At 44.1% G+C, this 22,730-nt stretch overlaps 1 protein-coding gene across 1 annotated transcript in view; it reads left to right on the top strand.

Moving 5' to 3' along the window:
- The window catches only part of ano1a (anoctamin 1, calcium activated chloride channel a), a 228,890-nt gene that overhangs the window by 197,060 nt on the left and 9,100 nt on the right, over positions 1-22,730 (top strand). The window contains exons 25-26 of the mRNA XM_078549492.1: positions 14,689-14,873; positions 16,009-16,114. Of these exons, the coding sequence (XP_078405618.1) occupies positions 14,689-14,873; positions 16,009-16,114 (291 nt within the window). The remainder of the gene's footprint in view (positions 1-14,688; positions 14,874-16,008; positions 16,115-22,730) is intronic.

The raw sequence follows: 22,730 nt of genomic DNA, 5'->3' as shown, positions 1-22,730 counted from the left end.
TGTGGCAAAAAATAGTGGTAGGCCAGAGGATTGGGAATTCTTTAGGAACCAACACCGGATGACTAAAAAGTTGATAAAGAGGAAGAAAATTGATTATAAAAGTAAATTGGCAAGAAATATAAAAATAAGCAACAAGAGCTTCTACGGGTATATAAAGAGAGAGTGGCTAAAGTGAGCGGGGAACCCTTGGAGGATGCGACTCGAGAATTGATAACAAGGAACAGGGAAGTGGCAGATAATTTAAACCGCTCGTTTAAAGCTTACCACCACCTTCTCAAGGGCAACTAGGGATGGGCAATAAATGCTGGCCCAGCCAGCGAAGCCCATGTCCTGTGAATGAATAATAAAAAATTTTAAATTTGCATCGGTCTTCACGGTGGAGTACACTATAAACATCCGAAAGATATCAGATAAGCAAGGAGCTAATGGGAGGAAAGATCTTGTAACAGTCTCTATCACGAGAGACAAAATATTTGATAAACTAATGGGACTAAAGGCAGACAAGTCACCAGGACCTGATGGCCTGCATCCAAGGGTTTTAAAGGAAGTGGCTGCAGAGATAGTCGTGGCTTTGGTTGAAATATTCCAGAACTCTCTGGATTCCGGGTGGGTCCCAGCGGATTGGAAAACCGTTAATGTGACATCCCTGTTCAAGAAGGGAGGGAGACAAAAAGCAGGAAACTATTGGCTAGTCAACCTAACATCTGTCATTGGGAAAATGCTGGAGTTAATTATTAAGGAAGAAATAGGACATTTAGAAAAGCTTAACACAATCAAGCAGAGTCAACATGGTTTTGTGAACGGGAAATAATGTTTGACAAATTTGCTAAAGTTCTTTGAGGATATAACGAGCAGAATTGATAAAGGGGAACCGGTAGATGTAGTGTATTCGGACTTCCAGAAGGCATTCGATAAGGTGCCACATAAAAGGTTATTGCACAAGATAGGAGCTCACGGTATTGGGGGTAATGTATTGGCATGGATTGAGGATTGGTTAACACACAGGAGACAGAGTCGGGATTAATGGGTCTTTTTCAGGTTGGGAAGACATAACTAGTGGAGTGCCACAAGGATCAGTCCTAGGGCCTCAATTATTTACTATCTATATTAATGACTTAGAGGAGGGGGCAGAGTGTAATGTATCCAAATTTGCTGATGATACAAAAATAGGTGGGGAAGGCATGTTATGATTTTTTTTTTTATATATGTTCGTGGGATGTGGGCGTCACTAGCTCGGGCCGCATTTATTACCGTGAGGACATAAGGAATCTGCAAGGGGATATAGATAGGTTGAGTGAGTGGCCAAAAATTTGGCAGATGGAGTTTAATGTAGGAAAGTGTGAAGTCATGCTCTTTGTAGGGAGAATTGAAAGGAAGACTATTATTTAAATGGAGACTCCAAAGAAGTGCAGTACAGAGGGATCTGGGTGTTCTTGTGCATGAAACACAAAAAGTCAGCATGCAGGTGCAGCAAGCAATTAAGAAGGCAAATGGAATTTTGGCTTGTATTGCTAGGGGGTTGGAGTTTAAAAATAGGGAAGTCTTGTTACAACTGTACAGGGTGTTGGTGAGGCTGCACCTGGAGTACTGTGTACATTTTTGGTCCCCGTATTTAAGAAAGGATATACTGGCAATGGAGGCAGTTCAAAAGAAACTCACTAGGCTGATTCCTCGGATGAAGGGGTTGACTTATCAAGAACGGCCAAACAAGTTAGGCGTTTATTCATTAGAGCTTAGAAGAATGTGGAGTGACCTTATTGAACTTTGAGGGGGCCTTGACAAGGTAGATGTTGATCAGATGTTTCCACTAGTGGGGGAATCTCAAACTAGGGGACATAGTTACAGAATAAAGGGACATTCATTTAAAACTGAGATGCGAAGGAATTTCTTCTGAGGGTAGTGAATGTCTGGAATTCTCTACCCCAGAGAGTTGTGGAGGCCAGATCACTGAAAATATTTAAAGAGGAGGTAGATAGATTTTTGAAATATCGAGGAGTTGAGGGCTATGAAAAACTGGCAAAAAGGAGGAATTGAGGCCTGGGGCAGGTTAGCCGTGATCTTATTGAAAGGCGGGGCAGGCTTGAGGGGCCGAATGGCCTACTTCTCCTATTTCCTATGTTCTTATGTGATGTTCTTATTAACTGCAGCAGTTCAAGAAGGCAGCTCACCACCACCTGCTCAAAGGCAATTAGGGATGGACATAAATGCGATGCCCACAGCCCATAAATGAGTTTTAAAAAAATTAAATGCCAGCTGTAGTACAGTTAGTAGCATTCTTGCCTCTGAGTTAGATGCTTGTGGGTTCAAGGCCCACTCCAGAGACTTCAGCACAGAATCTCTGCTGATATTCCAGTGCAGTACTGATCAAATGCTGCAATATTGTGTCCCTAGTTCTTGGTTCCCCCACAAGGAAAACATCCCCTCAGCATCTACCCTGTCAAGTTCCCTCAGAATCTTAAGTTTCAATAAGATCACCTTTCATTCTTCTGAACTCCACTGAGTAGGGGCCCAGCCTTTACTCATAAGGCAACCTCTTTATCCCAGGAATCAACCGAGTGAGCCTTCTCTAGACTGGTTCCATTGCAAGTATATCCCTCAAGTAAGGAGACCTAAAGTGTATGCTATGCTCTAGGTACAGCTTTCTAAATGATCTGCACAGTTGTAACGAGACATCCCTACATTTACACTCCACCCTCTTGCAATAAAGCCAACATTCCACTTGTCTTCCTAATTACTTGCTGTACCTGTATGTTAAATTTTTGTGACTCATGTACAAGGACACCTAGATCCCTTTCTACCACAGCATTCTGTACACACACTCCATTTAGGTAATCCGTTTTTCTCCTTTTCCTGCCAAAGTGGACAACCTCACATTTTCCCACATCATACTGCATCTACCAAATCTTTGCCCACTTAATCTACCTATATCCTTTTGCAGACTCTTCATATCCTCCTCTCAAATTACTTTCCTGCCTATCTTGGTATTGTCAGCAAATTTGGCTACAATGCAGTCAATCCCTCATCCAAGTCATTAATGTTGATCATAAATATGAGCCCCCACCTCTGATCCCTGTGGCACCCCTCTAGTTACAGCTTGCTAACCTGAATATGACCCATCTTCCATTCATGATAATACATCACCCACAACACCATTAGCTCTTATCTAGTGCAGTAACCTTTTTAAGAGTCACTTTATCGAATGCCTTATGCTAATCCAAATACACTATATCTTTACCACCCTGCTTAGTACATCTTCAAAGAACTATAATAAATTTGTCAAGCACTATTTCCCTTTCACAAAATCATTTTGACTCTGCCTGATCGTATTATGACTTTCTAAATGTTCTGCTACTAGCTCCTGAATAATGGATTCTAGCATTTTCCCAACGACAGATGTTAGACTAACTAGCCTAAAGTTTCACACTTTCTGTCTCCCTCTAATCTTCTGGGACATTTGCAGAATATGGGAATATTATAATCAAGGCCAAGGGACTTGCCAGTCTTCAGTTCCATTAGATTTCTTAGTATTCTTTCTCTAGTAATTATTTTAAGTTCCTCACTCTCTTTTGCTGCTGTTTTTCTCCTATTCTTGGGATGCTTTTTGTCTTCTGCTGGAAAGAAAGATACAAAACATTTGTTCAAAGTTTTTGCCATTTCCCTTTCCCATTAGTAATTCCCCAGTCTTGCCCTCTAAGATACCAATATTCACTTCAGCTATTCTCTTCCTTTTTATATACCTGTAGAAGCTTTTATTGTTTGTTTTTATATTTCTTGCTAGCTTTCTCATATTCTAATTTCTCCCCCACCAACCATCCATTTTTAGTCGTCATATGCAGGTTTTTAAAAATTTTCCCAATTCTCTGGGCTACCACTAATCTTTGTGACATTGTATATCTTTTCTTTCAATTTGATACCATCCTTGCCTTCCTTAGTTAACCATGGATAGTTCATCCTTCTCTTAGTCTCTCTTTCCCATGGGAATATCTTTCAGTTATGAAATATCTCCTTAAATGTTTTCCACTGCTTCTCTACCATCTTACCTTTTAACCTCTTTTCCCAGTCCACTTCATCCCCAGTCCACTGTATTCATACCCTCGTAATTGCCCTTACTTAAGTTTAAGACCCTAGCTATGGACCCACATTTCTCACCTTCAAAATGAATGTGAAATTCTATCATGTTATGATCATTTCAACCCAGAGAATCTTTTACTATGAGGTCATTAATTAATCCTGTCTCATTGTACATTACCAAGTCTACAATAGCTTTTTCCCTGATTGGTTCGAGTGTATTATTCTAAGAAACTGTGCTGAATGCACTCTATGAACTCATCCTCCAGGCTACTTTAGCCAATTTGATTCATCTAATCCAAATGAAGATGAAAATTGCCCAAAATTATTGCAGCACCTTTCTTACAAACCCCTATTATTGATTTATACACTTCCCCACAGTGTAGCTACTGTTAGGGGCCTATAAATTGCTCCTACCAGTGACTTCCTGCCTTTTCTGCTTCTTACCTCTACCCAAATTGATCTATATCTTGATCTTCCGAACCAAAATTATTTCTCACAATTATACTGACCTCATTCTTTATTAACAGAGCTATCTCATCTCCTTTTCTTTACTTGTCCATCTGAAATGTCAAATACCCTTAAATATCCACAGTCCCAGCCGTGGTCACTTTACAACCTTCTGTATCTATAATTGCTATTACATCCTACTCCTTTATTTGTGCTATCAAATCAATAAATTTAGTGGCAGAAGTTAATAAGGACATGAACTCCATGGCTTGGTTTTTTTTGTAGAGGGATAGATATGAAAAGTAGAGAAGATATGCTGAAACATGAATCAAACCTTGGTTAAACTACACTTTGAAAGCTGTGTACAGTTATGGTCGCCATATTGTAGAAAGGAAATGGAGGCACGGAGGTCATTTAGCCCACCATGTCCATGCAGGCTCTTTTAAGAGCAACCGAGCTAGCCCCACTCCCCTGCCTTTTCCCTGTAGCCCTGCAATTTTCTTTTTGGATAATAATCCAATTCTCCTTTGAAAACTGGTTAGAGTCTGCAACCACTGCACTCGCAGGCAGTACATTCAAGATCCTAGCCATTCACTGCATAAAAAGGTTTACCTCTGCTTCTCTTGCTAATATCTTAAATTAGTGTCCTTTGGTTCTCGACCCTCCTGTCAATGGGAACAATTTCTCCCTACCTGTTCTGTCCAGATTTTGAAGGGTGTAAAAGAGATTTACAAAAGAGTTAGCAGAAATGCATGGTTATACAAGCTGGGTCCCTTGCCTCTTGAAAAGAGAAGGCTGAGAGTGACCTAATAAAGGCTATCAATATTATGAAAGTTTTTTTTTTAGTGAACTTGTGGGGAAGGAGCGGCCATCAATGTAAGATAGCCACCAAGAAATCCAACTGGGCACTCAGGAGACACTTCTTGATGAGAATGTGGAGCTCATGACCATTGGGAGTGGTTGAGGCAAACACTAATAGAGACATTTAAGTGAAGACCATATTAGCAAACGAGGAAATAGAGGGTTATGGTGATAGTGTTAGATGATGAAATACAGGAGGAGGCTCAAATGGAGCTTGTGTGGAATGGCTGGGCCAAATGTCCTGTTTCTGTGCCATATATCCTCTGTAAAATGTTGTGCTGTATTTATTTCCATTAAATTGAAAAAAAAATTGGCAAAACAATGTAGGATCCAAAAGTAAGAGACAAAAGATGAATGGAAATCTTGCTCCAACCATTAGCTTACTGTCATAATTGACTTGTTTGAACTAACTTTCAATTCTTTTTGTTTGCATTCAGTATAGGAAATCTAGAATTCTATAAGCACAGTGGATTGAATTAAGTGTTCATTTTTAAAGAACTTCAACATTTGAACTTTCAGATCATCCACTGGGTTTTATGCTGGATAGAGCAATGTTTGACCAATCGTGCAGAATTCATCTCAACAGTTCATCCCCCCCCCCACCCCCTCCACTTTACAGGAAGATTTCAGAGAACTGACCAAAGAGAGGACAGCTCAAGGTTATGTGAATCGTCCCTTAAACTAGACACCTTTTTAAGCAGAAACAATTTGGAGCTGTTTTGTATTCATGGCTGAAAAAAATCTTGTTTCATAATTATGTTCAACAACACGTTCATAGACATCAGAATTTTATCAGAGTGCCTATCTCTAGACCTCTGCTCCAACTGAGCTCAGTAGGACTCATGTGACAGGGCAGAGAGTGCACACTACAAATGGAACGACAGTGAGTGAGGTGACTCACTATACAATGTGCAATAGTCAATCTGCACTCACATTGAGCTGCAAGCTTGGATGTAGCAGTTGGTAGGTGCAAGCGATCCAAACCGGTGACCTCGGCCACTGAGAAGAACAAGGGTAGTAGACTCATGGGAACATCATTTCCTTTGGGTTTCCTTCCCTCCACCCCGCTCCCCAACCCCTCCCCAACCTCCTGAATTAGAATGATATATTGTTCTTCCTTCCCTGTCTCTGGGCCAAAATCTGGCAACTCGCTCCCAAACCAACAGTACGGGTGTACTTACTCCACATGGACTGCAGTGGTTGAAGAAGGTAGCTCACCACCTTTTAAAGAACATTTGAGAATGAGCAACAAATGTTGATCTTGCCAGCAACATGCACATCCCATGGACAAATGTCAGTGGTTCAGCTGAATAATTAGAATGGGAAGCTATTGGAAGACAAAACATATGAAAAATGATGGACTGGAAAAGAACCTCTGGTTCACCCAGCTAACCCATAGGACAGTGACGATTTGTGCATCGTCATAATTAATATGCCCCCCCCCCCCCACCCAAAACTCTGATTATTTGGGAGAAGTGAAAAATAAAATTGCGAGAATAAAATCTGGGAAATTCCTCTCCAAACCCTTCAGACAAGTGGAACTAGTCAAGGAGATGAGCCAATTGAAGTCTACTTTGAAAGCCACATCTCTCATTGCTGGCAGGGAAAGGTGCCATAGGGACATTCAGTGATGAACCAGACAGACGGAGATCAAATAAGGGGGAAAGAACTCTTGTTTGTGAGGTAGGAAGGCAGTCTTTGAAATGCACCAGTACTGTAATGGAAGTTGGATTTGAATTAAGAAAGAAACAATTTTTTGGAGTGATGAACAACCTCTTTCTCCCTGCCCCCCACAACCCCCACCCAACCCTCCCACCAATTCTTGTTCATGAATAAGTCCACATCTCAATATTACAGGTGAAAGAACTAGTTCTATTTAACATGGTGGGGAAAGTAATATGCCCCACACTGTAATACCATGCTGGCTCTGTTTACTTAAGCACAAACAAGCCGATATCACCAGATACCACAAGACTAGTGTCGTTGAATTATTATCCAGTGTTCCGAGTGCATCACTCATAATGCCCATTGGTTCCAGGGTATTGCACTCTAGAAGCCACTATTAGATTTTCTGCCTGCCAGTTAGTTATCTGCCAGGCAATTTTCCAATCCAGAAATAAGGTGCAAGAGGGGCAGAAAAAAAAACTTCTGTGCCTGTTCCAAATGGACTCTACGCAGCTGGAGCACAGCTTGGGCAATTCAGCTACATTACAGGGTGCCTCCCCAATTTGTATGCAAGTCAGTGACAGTTTAATGCACAGCCATTGAGTGGAAACCAGCTCCCATCTCTCTCTGCTCTTGTCACCTACATTGGGTGCGTCGCTGGGCTTAAGCCTTATCTAAAATTGAGGGCATCACTAAAACATTTGTGCTAATCGGGTTATAGTTAAATTAGATAGGTTTATTTCAGGAGGTAATATTTTAGGGTGCTGCGTATGAGTAATTTGAGACTGATGTGTGGTAAGTGCAGCATATTTCGGAGGAGCAGCTGACTTTGGATCTGTTGCCAAAGCTCTTCACAACTGAGTATTCCTTGCCTCATTTCTGGATCTGTTGCAAATTAAGCAGTAGCGATCAATTGCTATGATTAGACAGCAACTCCATCATTGCTGTATCATGCAACTACCTGGGTAGTAGAAGATAAACTACGTGGTCCTTTGTTGGTCCTTTTTCTCATCGTGCTGTTATTGATAGGGCATGAGATTAAATTTCTTACTAATGTTGCATACAGCTGTTCCAGGTGGTCCTGAAGATGTGGCCTCTCCTGTCATTCAAACAAGCATGAAAAATGATCTATCCCTTTGCTGAAATGTCAAATGATTATTTCTTTTTCCTGGTAAACTGACGCACAAACCTTCAGATGTTAAATAGCAGCGCCTTTAATTCAGCTTGTGAAAGAATATGTGAACCTAGTCACAATATCATACTGGCGCAGTGAGCTTTAGCAGCCAAATTAAGGCAATGTATATGTTTTTGAATGTATAATATCTGTAGTTAATTAAACTGGAAACTCCGTTATTCATAAATGTATCTTCGCTTTGTGGCTACATAAAAGGTGCCAGCCTTGGCAGCACACTTACCTCTGAATTGGAAGGCTGTGGGTTCAAATCCCACTCCAGAGACTTAAGCACCAAATCTAGATTGGCGCCTCCATGTGGTACTGAGAATGCACTACATTGTCAGTGATGCCATCTTTAGGATGAGATGTTGGGCAGGATTTTCAAAGCAGGATTGGGAACCCAACACCCGGTCAATTCCAGGTCCCAACTCTTCGCTTCAACTGTGTCACTCACATGAGGCTATTTTTAAATGTATATGCCCTAATGGGGTAGCAAGCAAGCTCAGTGCCCAAGTAACGGTGCTGAGTATCTCCAGGAAGTGGGAGCTGCCTGCCTGGCGCCAGCAGCAAAGATGGACAGCAGCCATGATGGGGCCTGCCGTTACCTTGCTGAGTAGAGCAGGCAGCTCCTCAGAGGAACAGCAGTGCTTTCACAGAGGAAAGTGACTCTAAGGCAAAATAAAGATACTGCACTTGAATTGGTCCATGAAATGACAGCTTTCAACAAATGAAAAGAAACTTTCAGAGGCATCTGCAATAAACCTGACAGCTGGGCACTAACATGCACCAGATTAAGGTTCACCTGTTTGCACTTTGAAAAGCCCCCCTCACCCCTTCCTGGCCTCTTAAAAACCCTCCTGAGGGAGCTTAATGGGTTATTAATTGGAGGCCATGCCTTCCCCCTGCTCCCTCCCCTTAACCCTGCACCCACCCCTCCCCCCAGCCCCCACGCCCCACCACCAGCACTTTGAAATCTTTAGACAATCGCAGAGATGTCGGGCTCCTGCGACAACCTGCAGGATCGTGATTTTTAAATCGCACCCACATCTGGTCCCAACCCCAACAGCATTTGAAAATCCAACCCCTTAAATCAAGGCTGTTTCGGGTGAATGTGAGAAGATCCCCTGGCATTATTTCAAAGTAGTAAAGGGAGGTTCTCACCAGTGTCCTGGTGAATTTTTATCTCTGAACAAAATATTTGGACATGTTCTCGTGTGTGCAAATCAGTTTCTTATTGGCTCAGTTGGTAGTGAGTTCTGCTGAGTCAGAAGGTTATGGGTTTAAGTCCCACCCCAGAGACTCAAGCACATAATCTAACCTGATACTGCAGTGCAGTACTGAGGAAGTGTTGCATTGTCTGAGGTGCTTTGGATGAAATATTAAACCAAGGCCCCATCTACCCTTTTGGCATGACATAAAAGGCCCCATTGCACTATTTGAAGAAGAGCAGGGGAGTTCTTCCTGGTATCCTGGCCAATATTTATCCCTCAACTGACATCATGAAAAGAGCTATCTGGTCATTAGTACATTACTCTTTGAGAGCTTGAAGTGCACAAACTGGTCACCACATTTCCTACATTACGACAGTGACTACAGTCCATGCAGTCATCCTATGACGATATGATCGTAACTGTGTTGAATGGGAGAAAAGATGCCTTCAAAATCCAGATCGGAATCGAGCAAGGCTGTGATCGATTGTAAACAGTATGGAGTCTACCTGACAGTGGCTATTCACCACATCAAAGATCAACTGCCCTCTGGTGTCAGTACTAAATACCATCTAGATGGAAGACTCTCTAACCTTAGTTGCCTTCGTGCCAAATCTAAACTGACCACCGTAGACATATATGATGAACAGTTTGTGGACGACTGCAGTGTCATTGCCCACTCTGCACCAGATTTTCCAGCTAGGGTTCTTCTCTTCAATTCTGCATACAAGCAACTCAGCCTGACCTTAAATATTAGCAAAACGAAACTCATATCAACCCACACCTGGTCAGCCAAATATTCCACCTCCCATATATGTTGAAGAAGAGACCCTGGAATATGCTGAGCACTTCCCATACCTTGGCAACTACCTCCCTCAAAAGGCCACCATTGATGAGGAGATCCAATACCAAATCAGCTGTGCCACCTCAGCCTTCTACAAATTATGGCAGCGAGTGTTTTAATGCAAAATCTCTGCAAGTCAACAAAAGTCCTAGTGTGCAGAGCAGTTGTCACCACACTCCTGTACTACACTGAGACCTGGACTGTGTATCAGTAACACAGGAGTGCTGGAGAAATTCCAACAGCAGTGTCTCCCCCGTATCCTCGGGATTCAATGGGAGGACTGTCAAACAAACACTGGTGTCCTTCTTGAGGTCAGGTCCATAAGCATTCAGGCAGTACAAAAACCAATTCTGATAGATTGGACACCGTGTCTAGATGGCTGAAAAGCATCTCCCCGACAGGTACTGTTGTCTCAGCTCTCAAATAAGAACACACGAGATGCAGTAGGCCATTCGGCCTGTCGAGCCTGCTCCACCATTCGAACACATCATGGCTGATCATCTCACTATCCCTATATCCCTTGATGTCATTAGTAACCAGAAATCTATCAATTTCTGTCTTGAACATGCTCAATGATTGCGATTCCATAGCTCTCTGGGGCAGGGAATTCCAAAAATTCACCATCCTCTGAGTGAAGGAATTCCTCCTCCTCCTCCTCAGAATTAAATGGCCTGCCCCTTATCCTGAGGTTATGTCTCCTGGTTCTAGACTCACCAGCCAGAGGAAACACCCTATGCACATCTACCCTGTCACACCCTATATGAATTTTGTAAGTTTCAATGAGATCACCTCTCCTTCATCAAAGTTAGAGAATACAGGCCGAGTTTCCTTGATCTCTCCTCAAGACAATCCTGCCATCCCAGGGATTAGTCTGGTGAACCTCCACTGAACTGCCTCTAAGGCAAGTACCTCCTTCCTTGGATAAGGGGATCAAAACTCTACACAAATGGTCAACGTTCCAGGATAGGACAAAGAAAAAGCTTCAAAGACACACTGAAGCTCTCCTTGAAGCTTAGCAGCATTGACGTTAATGACTGGGAGAAGCTTGCTACCAATCATTCAAAATGGCTATGACTTGCTCATCAAGCAATACCACACTTTGAGTCACAATGTCTTAATGATGAGTCAGAGCTGCAGCAGAGAAGGAAAGAAAAGGAAGCAAATCCTGCACTCTGGATCCCACTACCCTGTGGGATATCCTGCCCCTTGTGCCCAAAGACCTGTGGATCGAGAATGGGCCTATTCAGTCACGTGAAGACCCATGGCAGGAACTCACGACCCTGAGTAAACATTATCCTCGAATCGAGGGAAAGACCGTGACGGTGCATTGTAATGAAAACTACTCTTACCTCATTGAATGGAGGTCGAGAAATTCAACTCCTAGCGTACCTTGGAGCTTTTGTGCATGTACAGACCAGGGACGGACTCCACATTGTTCAGTTCTGCAAAGTTTACATTCCGTGGGCCCAGCGCACCTGTGCAGGAAGGAAAATGGTGCAAAAGCCCAGGTCCTGTGGAGTGCCATAGCTGGCAAATGTCCCAGGAAGGGGAGAGGTCCCAAAAGAAGAGTCCAAAGAGGGGACAGGGACAGGAAAAGGTCCCAGATGAGTCAGAAGGAGAGGAGCAGAGAAATAGACTCCAAGCAGGAAAAGGGCTGTGGATAGCAGACTTTAAGTGGTGAAGGCTTGGGAGAAGCCCTGAAGATCCAAGAAGGTAGCCAGAGTTTGGGGACTCCATGCTGTGGGTCATTTGGGCAAAGCTACACCTTTGGAGCAGTCGGATTCTGCTTGGTATGGCCAAAGAGCTGAAGTTGTGCTTGTGAGTTAGTGCTTGAGTGCATGCTCAGGAATCCAGGGGAATGGAATCTCAGGAAATGACATTGAAACCCTACGAGGTGAGCTGTTGTTGATGCCATGCAAGTTGGAGCGACTTTTGGAGAGCAGGTCAGGCCTTCAAAGATGAAGACTGGAATCCCTAGTGAGAGAGACCAAGTCGTGAGATTGGTTGATTCGGTTTTACTGATGTCTGGGTGGGTTGTTGAGAAATCCATGGACCCTGTCTTGGTTGCATCTGCCATTTATTGTGCAGTGTTGTGTATTCAACCACATTTTGCCTGTTAATTCACATGTACCTCCTATTTACCCTGAAAGTTAGAGTATAAGACAGATATTGTAAATTGTTTTATCTTTCTGACCTTTTTGTATATTAGTTTATTTTTGATTGTTCAAAACCTGTGGAATCTTGTGGCTTTATTCTCTGAGCAAATATCTCGAATCTCAAACTTTGTCTACTTTAAACAAAACGTTATTGGTTCCTAACCGGATCCTGACAAAAACTTGGGGGTCTGGTCTAAGATGGTGACAGCATAGAGAAGTTCTTTGCTTCACCTCACTCCATGGTAAGAGATTAAAATCTTACAGCTTATTCACGTTCTATACTCTACTATCGTCTACCCAAAGGGAATCTGTGATACAACAAGAACACTGGCATTGCTATGTAGCAATCTCTCAAAATCGTTCTGAATCAGTAAAAATATAAACCTGGTGAGGAATAATTAATCCTGTTAGCTCGGGAATACAGGTGTTTCTTGTGCAGTAAATGATATTTGAGATATCTCTGTCATGACCACAAGGAGCAGATGTAGCTCCTTGCGCACTGCCAGCCAAAGAGAGAGATTTAAATACTTATATCTGGAGGGAATGGGCTCCTTAAACCTTTTACGCTGATTATCTGGTATGCTGTCCATTTATTTAACCAGAGATATGTGCAGAGAACTTGCACAAGTTTAAGTGAATAGAAAGACCTGTTACCTTGACAGTCAGACAATTTGTACTTGATAATTAATCTCATGCTTTTGCTGTAATTATATGGTTTCAAAACATTGGGTTGAAATTGCTATACTATAACAATAATGATTACCTTAATCTGCTTGTATGAGCTATACTTTGCAATCCCCGCATCTTGATCCTCCCACCCCCTCGTGCCCTCCTCTGTGCCTCCCCCTCGCACTTCTCTGCGCCAGGCACACACTGCCTCCTGATCAGTCTCCCCCTCCTCTATACCTCACCTTCCCTCCTCTGCTGCACCTTGCTCTCTGCCTTCATATCCGCGCCTCATTCTGCCTCATTCCCTCTTTCTCTGGGCCTCACGTTGCCCAGTTTCCCGCTATCATTTGCACCTCATTCTGCCCTGTCCCCCCTCCGCCTTTGTGCCTCGCTATTCTCTCTCTCTCTCTCTTTCCCCACCCCCCCCCCTCCTCCAGCCTCCACGACTCACTCTCTCCCACTTTGGAAAGTTGTCAGAATAATGTTGTTAAAAATCACATGGTTCCCCAGTGGCCTTCAGAGAAGGGAGCCTGTCACCAGCATGGTTTTGTCACCAGGTACAAAACCCCATGTAGCACATGGTTTGTGACAGAGTTTCTGTTTGGATTTTTCTTGTCCATTTTGGATGACCACACGTTTATTTACATATGAAGGCTGAACTACGTTGGAAAGAAGATAGTACTTTGGCTAGATAATCTTGTGATAAAAGACTCCATTTTTAATACGATTTTAGTGAGGGTTGTGTGGATTGTTAGCACTCAAGAAGGCTTTGATTTCCACAATGCCATCTTAGGATATAAGCTTTCACTTCTGCATTGAGGCTCAATTTGTTTCCTTTTGACAGGACTGCTCTGTTGTTGTTAACCCCCTGATATTTCTTGCCAAGTTAAACATTTTGGCTGTACTCCTGTTTGACTACTTGGATAGGCTGATATACAATCACCAAATCTTGTGTAAATTATGGTCACGTGAAGATGTCTAAATCTGGCTGAATGTTGAATTTAAATGGCAAAATATTTATCTCATTCTTCCTGGATCTGATTTGGTAGTACCAAGTTGTTTGATCATGTATGGCTAGACATTTGACAAGAATTTGAGGAGTAAGAGCAGCAGAGAAGATCATATGGCCCCTTGAGTCTGCTCCGACATTCAATACTATTGTGGCTGATGTTCTACCTCAATTCAACTCTTTCCACCTGCTTCCCATGTGCCTGGTTTCTCTGAGGGACCAAAAATCAATGCATCTCGACCTTGAATGTGCTCGTCACTGGCACATCCACAAGGGTCTGGGATAGAGAAGATTCACAACTGAGTGCAGAAGATCCTTATCTCGGTCCTAAATGATTAACCTCTTATCCTGAGTGAGCCCCCATGTTCTAGGTTCCTCATACTTTACCTGTAATGTCTAGCATCTAGATTGACTATCCATGTTTTAAGTATTCTCGGTCATTTTGTTATTTACAATTTATACTTGGTTCATGAACTTGAGGAGTTTTTTTCGGTCTGTCTTCATTCATTCAGTTTTCATCCACTTTTTTATTTGATCATAAATGGCAAAACAACAGCATTCAATTGTTCATTTTCATTGTGCAGGCATTTGTGATCTCTTTCACCTCTGGCTTCATTCCACGCCTCGTCTTCATGTACTTGTACAGCCCAGACCGCACATTGCATGGGTTCACCAATAATACCTTGTCCTACTTCAATGTCAGCCACTTCGAGGCAGGATCAGAGCCCCTTGAACCAATGGCACTCGGATACAAGGTTGAGATCTGCAGGTAGAATTTCTCTCTTGTTACTTGAACCTCTTCAGAGCAAAGTTTCCCTTTTGCAATTCACATCTCGAAACGAAGATCCTACAAATTTATAATACAGAATATAATAAAGCAAAGTTAATGAATTATTCATTAACTTGAATCAATCTGAACCATCCTTTTTTTATATTGGTCAAAGATACTTGCTTTAAACATTAGCTGTGTTGGGCAAGCACAATTAAAACAGCTCAAATTTTAGTTTATTATGACTTACAGCTTTGGAAATCTCGATTGAATGTATAAGGGATTATGAAACAATTGTTAGAATACTGATTATGATACTTGACTAGTAAGTGACAGACAATCTGTGAATTGAATTTACTAAGTCTGGTGATTTGTCTGCTGGAACCCATTTTTAAAACTGCTCTTCTGTCATTTGAAAACTGGTTCACTAATGGTCTTTTAAGGGATCTGGCACCCCCTAACTCACCTAACCTACCTGCAACTCGTGTCTATACCATGCAGTATATTATTTTAAATGATTGATCCTTGATGCTCTCTAATGTGATTTATCAAGCCAGTTGATAATTCACCATCTCTGAGCAACAGCCTTGTTACTGTTATCATTTCCTGTGAACAGATTGCAAGTTAATGAAACAATTTGACCTCTAATCCAAAGCACTGAATCAAAAGTGACTAATTCAATTGCCTGTTTTATACAAGTGGGCTAATGTATTCTGTCCAATATAAAAGGATGCACATTCTGACTGCTCTGAAGTCCTAGTTTAAGGCATAGGAGTGTAGTTAAAAGAAAGTGGTATCCGTAAATGAGATTCAAGTTTAGATGACCAATATTTATGGATTAATTTCCTAAAGAAATGTAATTATTAGAAATGCAATCATAAAGAAAATAATCAATTTTAGCCTTCCTGTCCAACCTCTTCAATTTGAGATGTATTCCATAGGAGAATAAAAACAGGACTATTTACTCGCATGTAAATCAGATGCAGGTTCCTTATTAATCAAATCCCAATATGTCCTTTTAAATAGTTATTATAGACCTTTGCTGCTATCAAGAATACAGTTGTTATAAGCAATGTTCTCACCCTCGTATGATTTCATTGTTCAGTATTTGATGTTTAAAATCATATCTTCACAGGTACAAAGACTACAGAGAACCTCCATGGTCTTCTCAACCATATGATCTGTCAAAGGAATTCTGGTCTGTCTTAGCAGCCAGATTGGCTTTTGTCATCATTTTCCAGGTAAGTGGTTTGAAGCACTGTCCCTATTGGCTGATCACACTCAGTGCTGGACCCCGAAAGGATGGCCTGCACCTCCACGTTTACAGCATAGGTCCAGTTCACACTTTTTGGAAACAAACCATGGGGCAGAATTTTTAGCTCGGCGGGTGGGTGCGCGCCCAACCGAGCGTGAAATGACACGCGATGACATCAGCCGAGCGTGCTGACGTCAACGCACAGTTGCGCGACAGTTCGGTCAGCGGGCATATGCCGGAGCCGGCGGGATGAGGTTTCCAAAAGCAAATACAAATAAAATAAAAACTTTATTTTTTAATTAAAAACATGCCCCTGCTCATGTGACAGAGGGGGCATGTGTCCTTACATTTTTCTGCTCTTTATTAATGTATTTGAAAAGTCTTCATCTCCCGAATCAGGGAGATTATTCTGCACACTCTTGCGCGCATGCGTGAAGTTCGCACTAGGCCTGCTCACACTCCCTCCCCCCCTCCCCCCTCCACCACCTGCACCGGCAATGCTCAGCGCTGCTGCTCGCCTATCATGCTGGGCAGGCCTTAATTGCCCCATCCTCGTAAGATTGCGGAGCGCTGCCAATCACGGGCTGCGGTCGGCTCCCTGTCTGCCCCCACTGATCCCGCACGCCGAGAGCAAAATTCTGTCCGTTAAAACGCGCTATGCCTTACATTTACTAAGAAGCGGAAGGATACAGTGTATTTAAAATTGCATTGTGCGTTTTGTCCACCTTAAGGCTACCTATCATACCCGCGGCCCAGCAGAGGGAGTCTAGATGCGGAATAAAGGAATCCGTGTTTTAGCAGCACGTGCGGCAGATCTGCTTCTTACTGAATCTTTTACTGTTTCTTACCAAGAACTTCACAGTAGTGTGACAACAGTGACAGTAGCTGTGTCTCATCACCCAGGTCACCGGCCAAAATGGTGGACAGCGCCATTATCTTTTCTCCAGAGCCGTGCAGCCCCACATTTGAGAGGGATTACCTGTCCCTGGACTGTTCCACTTTGTTGGTGTCTTTAGGCACATTGCACCCAGTCCCCCTGTAATTATTTACTTCATTTGTATAGTGATTGCTATATTTTAATATTTTTTGAGTAACTTGGATAGCAGAATGAAGGTAGGTGTTAAATGCAAATTAATTTGAATAAATGTGAGATAAAAATGTTGCAGTATACTCTCTCTGGAATAATACTGAAGGGAATAGAGATCTAGAAGTTCAATTAAATAATCCTCTGCCAGTATGGACAGAGCCATAAAAAAAAGTATCAGCAATGTTTTGAATTTCATAAATGGGGACATGCAGTAGAGGGTATGAAGGATTTACACAAAATGTTGGACCACAGTGAAAATATTGCAGTCTTAAGCAGCCTAGTACACAAGGGATATTAAAGTAGAGTGCATGGGAATGGTAGCATAATGGTTATGTCAACAGACTATTAATCAGAGGTCTGGATTAATGATCTAGAGACATGAGTTCAAAACCTACAACGGCAGCTGAGGAATTTAAATTCGTTTAATTTAAAAATATTTGGAATAAAAAGCTAGTGTCAGTAATGGTGGCCATGTAACAACTGCAGTGTTGTAAAAACCCATCGAGTTCACCAATGTCATTTAGGGAAGGAAATCTGCCGTTCTTGCCTGGTCTGGCCTATATGTGGCTCCAGACCCACAGCAATATGCTAGACTCTGAACTGTCCTTTGATATGGCCTAGCAACGCACTCAGTTGTAAAGAAGGTGGTTCCTCACCACCTTCTCAGGGCATTCAGGGATGAACAATAAATGCTGGCCTTGCCAGTGATGCCCAGATCCTATACATGATTTCTTTTTTAAAAAAACAGATTCACCAGGATGATGCCAGGGTTTAAGCATTATGTAGCTATGAAGGAAGACTTAAAATAAAGGGAATTTTTTTCTGAAGCAAAGGAGGTCAAGAAGAAATTGATTCTTTTTGTTAAAAAATTATAATGAAGGGCTTTGATGAGAGTGAATATTATTTTACCCTGACTAGGGAATCCATGGCGATGAACAATCAATTTAAAATCTGTATCAAAAGAATGAGGAAAGAGGTTAGGAAAAATATCTTTCTGTAGGGAGTTGTTGGTACATGGAGTACTTTGCCATGGGGATTGGTTGCAGCAAAGACCATAGCATGAATATTTGAAGAAATAGAAAATACAGGGCGATAAGGAAGAGAGTAGGATTAGTTTTGGATTGCTCTGGTAATGAGTCAGCACAGGGACAATGATCTCTTACTTCATTCTAAATTTCTAAAACTTTCCCTCTTTCCCTCTGTTTTGTCTCCAGCTGGGATTTTCACGCCAGCCCCATTCGCCACCCTGTCACATCGCTTTGCAATGTGGGAGCCAGTCCTGCTCAAGGGCTGTTACTGGCCCAATGGTTCAGCCGCATACTGAAATCTACAAGCTCTTCTCTCAGCCCCATATCCTCACCATTCCAGTCCCACCCCGATTTTGTTCCTGATGTTTCCTGCATCATTCCCAAGTCGCTCTCGCCATATAATTTTCACCTCCTCTTTGTCCTTATACACCAGCTCCAACTACATATCTGACCCACTCAGATTTTTGTCCACCTAATATTTTCTCCCCCACTCTTGTACATACTTAAATGTTTTAACCCCACCCCCCACCCAACAATTTAAACAATTTTTCTTCAAACAACCCTGCTTTAGTTTTCTTTTCAATCACTCTCCCACTGTTTAACTCTGTGATGCCTCTTGTTATTTGCTCTATTCAATTCCCACCTCAGTCTTTAACTCCCCCAATTCTCATTTTTTTTATTTAATACCTAATAACATCTTGAATTACCATAAACAAAGTTACAGAGATTTACTTTTAGTTTACATGACTTTAATTTTAGTGGTACAGCTTTTCTAAATAACCTCCGTAGAGGCACTGAAAGGGCGGAATTTTCCATGACAGTTGGCATCAGGTGTGAGCGGTGGCGCGAGCGGACAATGTGGCGCGGTCGCTTTTACGACAGCAGTAAACCAGTTGGCGATTGTCAGCTCAGCCCACCAGCGGGCTGCGTTTCCCCCCCTCCAGGAAGTGTTATGGGGCCGTCACACTTAACCAGGACAGGTTCTTAGTTCACCAATGCTAACCACGTGACTCCGTCTTTCATCCTGGAGGAGGAGTACATTAGGATCACGGAGCTTGGTGAACTAACTGTATGCCTGAGGCCTACAGAGCACAAAGACAATGGAAGAGAAAGCTGAGGCTCCTGGCTGAGCAGCAACCTCAGGAGGAAGGGGTGGCTGGGGCTCCCACACGCCATGCCAGAGCCACAGTGAGCCGTCATAGGTCGGCGCCTAGTGACACCCAGGGTCTATAGGCGCCGCCTTTCATTCCTGCAGATAACTGGGAACCAGCGTCACCAAAGACTGCACATGTCTAGGGAAATGGTCGGTCACATCTGCCAGCTACTGCAGGATTTAGCACCATGGGGACATGGAGGACATCCACTGCCAGTGGCTGTGAAAGTGACGGCGGCGCTCAATTTCAATGCCAGTGGCTCCTTTCAGGGCTCCACAGGTGACCTCTGTGGGATCTCACAAGCCTCTGCCCACAAATGCATCTGAGGTCAAGGATGCCAACTTTGCGAGGGCACACAACTCTGTGCATTTCACCCAGGACCAGGATAGCCAGGATGCAAGAGCCATTGGGTTCGCCCAGATCTTGGGTTTCCCGCAGGGCAAGAGTGCAAGCGACTGTACTTATGTGGCACTAAGATCTCTGTCACAAAAATGGTGGACTGCATCAACCACAAGGGGTTCCACTCACTGAATGTGCAGCTGGTGTGCGACCACCAGAAATGCATCCTGCAGGTGTGCGCATGGTTTCCAAGGAACATGCATGACAACTACACCCTCAGTCGGTCACAGATCCCTGGAGTCTTCCAGGGTGCACAGAAGCTGCAGGGAAGGCCCTCGGAGATGAGCGGCTACCCACACAGCCGTGGCTGATGGCACCCATGCGGCGGCCTCAGACTACAGCAGAGCGACGGCATAATGAGGCTCATGCTCCAGCTCGCAACTAGTGGAGCAGACCATCGAGATGCTGAAGATGAGGTTCCGGTGCCTGGACCGGTCTGGTGGAGCCCTGCAATATAGTCCACAGAGGATCTCGTGCATCGTCATCATCTGCGCCCTTTTCAACCTGGCACTCCAACGGGGAGACGAGTCGGATGAGGAGGAGATGGAGGAGCTGCACTTCTCCGATGAGGAGGACACCGACGGGAATGAGGGTGAGGAGGTCCTTGGAGGCGATAATGACAGGGATAAGGCTCTCACATTGGCAAGACAAGGCAGGCACGCTTGGGTGGCCTCATAGCTGCTAGATTTGTCAGGGATGTTGATGACATGCAGTGAGGAGACACTATTGATCCTCACATTGCATTTGTGAACGTTTGACTCCAGTCTGGCTTATGGCAGCGCAAATACCATCTGAGAATGCTGCTGTCATGGAGATGCAGTGGAGGCTGTAATAGTCACTCGATTGCAGGAGGAGGATGATATGCAGTGAGGGCACTCCATCAATCTTCACATAGCCTCTGAGAATGCCTGATTCCTGTCTGGCCGAGGGCAGATCACTTGCACTCTCTGATCAGCGTCATATCATAAGAGACACTTAAGAACATAAGAAATAGGAGCAAGGGTAGGCCATTCTGCCCCTCAAGCCTGCCCCACATTCAGTAAGATCATGGCTGATCTGCCCCAGGCCTCGACTCCTCTTTCGTGCCAGCTCCTCATAGACCTCAACTCCCCGATATTTCAAAAATCTATCTACCTCCTCTTTAAATACTTTCAGTGATCTAGCCTCCACAAGTCTCTGGGGTAGAGAATTCCAGACATTCACTACCCTCTGAGAAGAAATTCCTTCAGTTCTCAGTTTTAAATGAGTGTCCCCTTATTCTGCAACTATGTCCCCTAGTTCGAGATTCCCACATTAGTGGAAACATCTCAACATCTACCCTGTCAAGCCCCCTCAGAATCTTGCACGTCCTCATCTCACAGCCATGAAACTTTAAAAGCACCAGATCCTTTGTCTGCCTTCAGCACCTGAACCCTTCAGGAGCATCAGTGGTCACAGATGCTGAAGAGATGGGGGCAGCCCCAGCTTAAAGGTGCTGAGAGCACACAGAGAGAATGACGGAAATCTGTGGTGCCTCCCCGCTACATTCTGGCAGCAATGACCAGCACTGCTGAGGTGCAGGCATCAGTAATGTTTCCAGGGAGTGTGAGGCTGGGCCATCACTTTGGTCTGAAGGCTGCACAGAGAACAGGGAAGAGGCCCTGGACTGAGACACCTGCCTTTATCTTGTGCAGAAAGGTTTCACATCTGAGTGACAAGAACAGTGCTCATCAGAACAAGGAGCCATTGGCAGGGAGACATTCTTGGGAGTTTATTGACAATAGTGAACAGTACATACATGTGATTAACACTCGTTCCCAGGTGGTGCAACTAATTCTCCTTAACTTTCACAGGAAGGGGGGAATTGGATGGGCCGGACACTCTCGGAGTCACCTGGGTGGATGGGCCCAGCGTGTGCACCTGCCGATCCTCCTCCTTATGGGTGCCTGGGGGCGCCAGGCTGACTCCTTGAGGAGCAGGGGTAGCTGGAGTGAGATCGAGCCAACCGACACCCCTCTCGTGTACACACTGTTGGAGGCCAACTATGACGTCAGCGATGGAGTTGAGCCCGCGCTGCAGTGCAGGAGCAAGTCCTGGACCAAGGTCTCCAAGGCAGCCGCCATCCTACCAGTGTTGACCTCATTGTGTTGGCATGCCGATGCTATCACCTCAGGCTGAAGGTGGACGGACTTCCCCATCATGCCTTGCAATCTAAGGAGTGCAGCGGACATCCCTTCCTGATGTTCCCGAGCTTGCTTTTGCAGCTCCAGCATCTGTGACAGGGCCGAGTCCAGAGGCTTGTCATCTGACTCGGACTCAGCAAAGCTCTGGCCTCCAGCAGTCCTCCGAGTGCCAGAAGCCTGGGAAGTCCTTGCCTCCACCTGCTGTGGATCAGACAGTGCAACATGCTCACCAGATTGTGATCCCGGGGCTATTCTAAAGCTAGGCCCCACCAAGGTGTGTGTCTCTGTGCTGGTGGAGGGTGTGGGTGAGCGCTGTGGTGGGATTTCAAGGAGGGTGCCTTCGGATTCCTCTTCGGAGGTTTCATCAGGTCTTGATTGGAGGCCCTGGGTCATGGACTCTGTCGGCTGTTTGGCAGATGTGCCTGCGAAAGCAAGGTGAGATAGCAAGGTGAGTGCATGGCAGTGGCCTGTGAAACAGGACACATCACTCACTGCATGGTTATCTAATGGATGTTGCACTGCTGGATCCTCACTTGGTAGAGCACCACCCACCTCACCGTCAGCACAGGACTGGTCCAGATCCTCGCCGGCCAGCTGGATGGCTCTGTTTTCAAAATTCATGACGACCTTGATTTCGGGCATTCCGCCACCGGTCTGCGACCTCTCCCTCTTGTGCACCGACTTGTCCTGCATGAATAGAAATGGAGCAAGTGTAAGCAGGAAGCCTGCCAGGCCAGGTGATAAGTATGACTAGCCTGTGTGGGTGGTGAGT

This window comes from Cetorhinus maximus, chromosome 9, assembly GCF_964194155.1.
Source record: "Cetorhinus maximus chromosome 9, sCetMax3.hap1.1, whole genome shotgun sequence".
Classification (NCBI taxonomy): Eukaryota; Metazoa; Chordata; class Chondrichthyes; order Lamniformes; family Cetorhinidae; genus Cetorhinus; species Cetorhinus maximus.
Note: the sequence above shows the minus strand (reverse complement) of the source record. Positions and strands in the feature narration are given on the sequence as shown.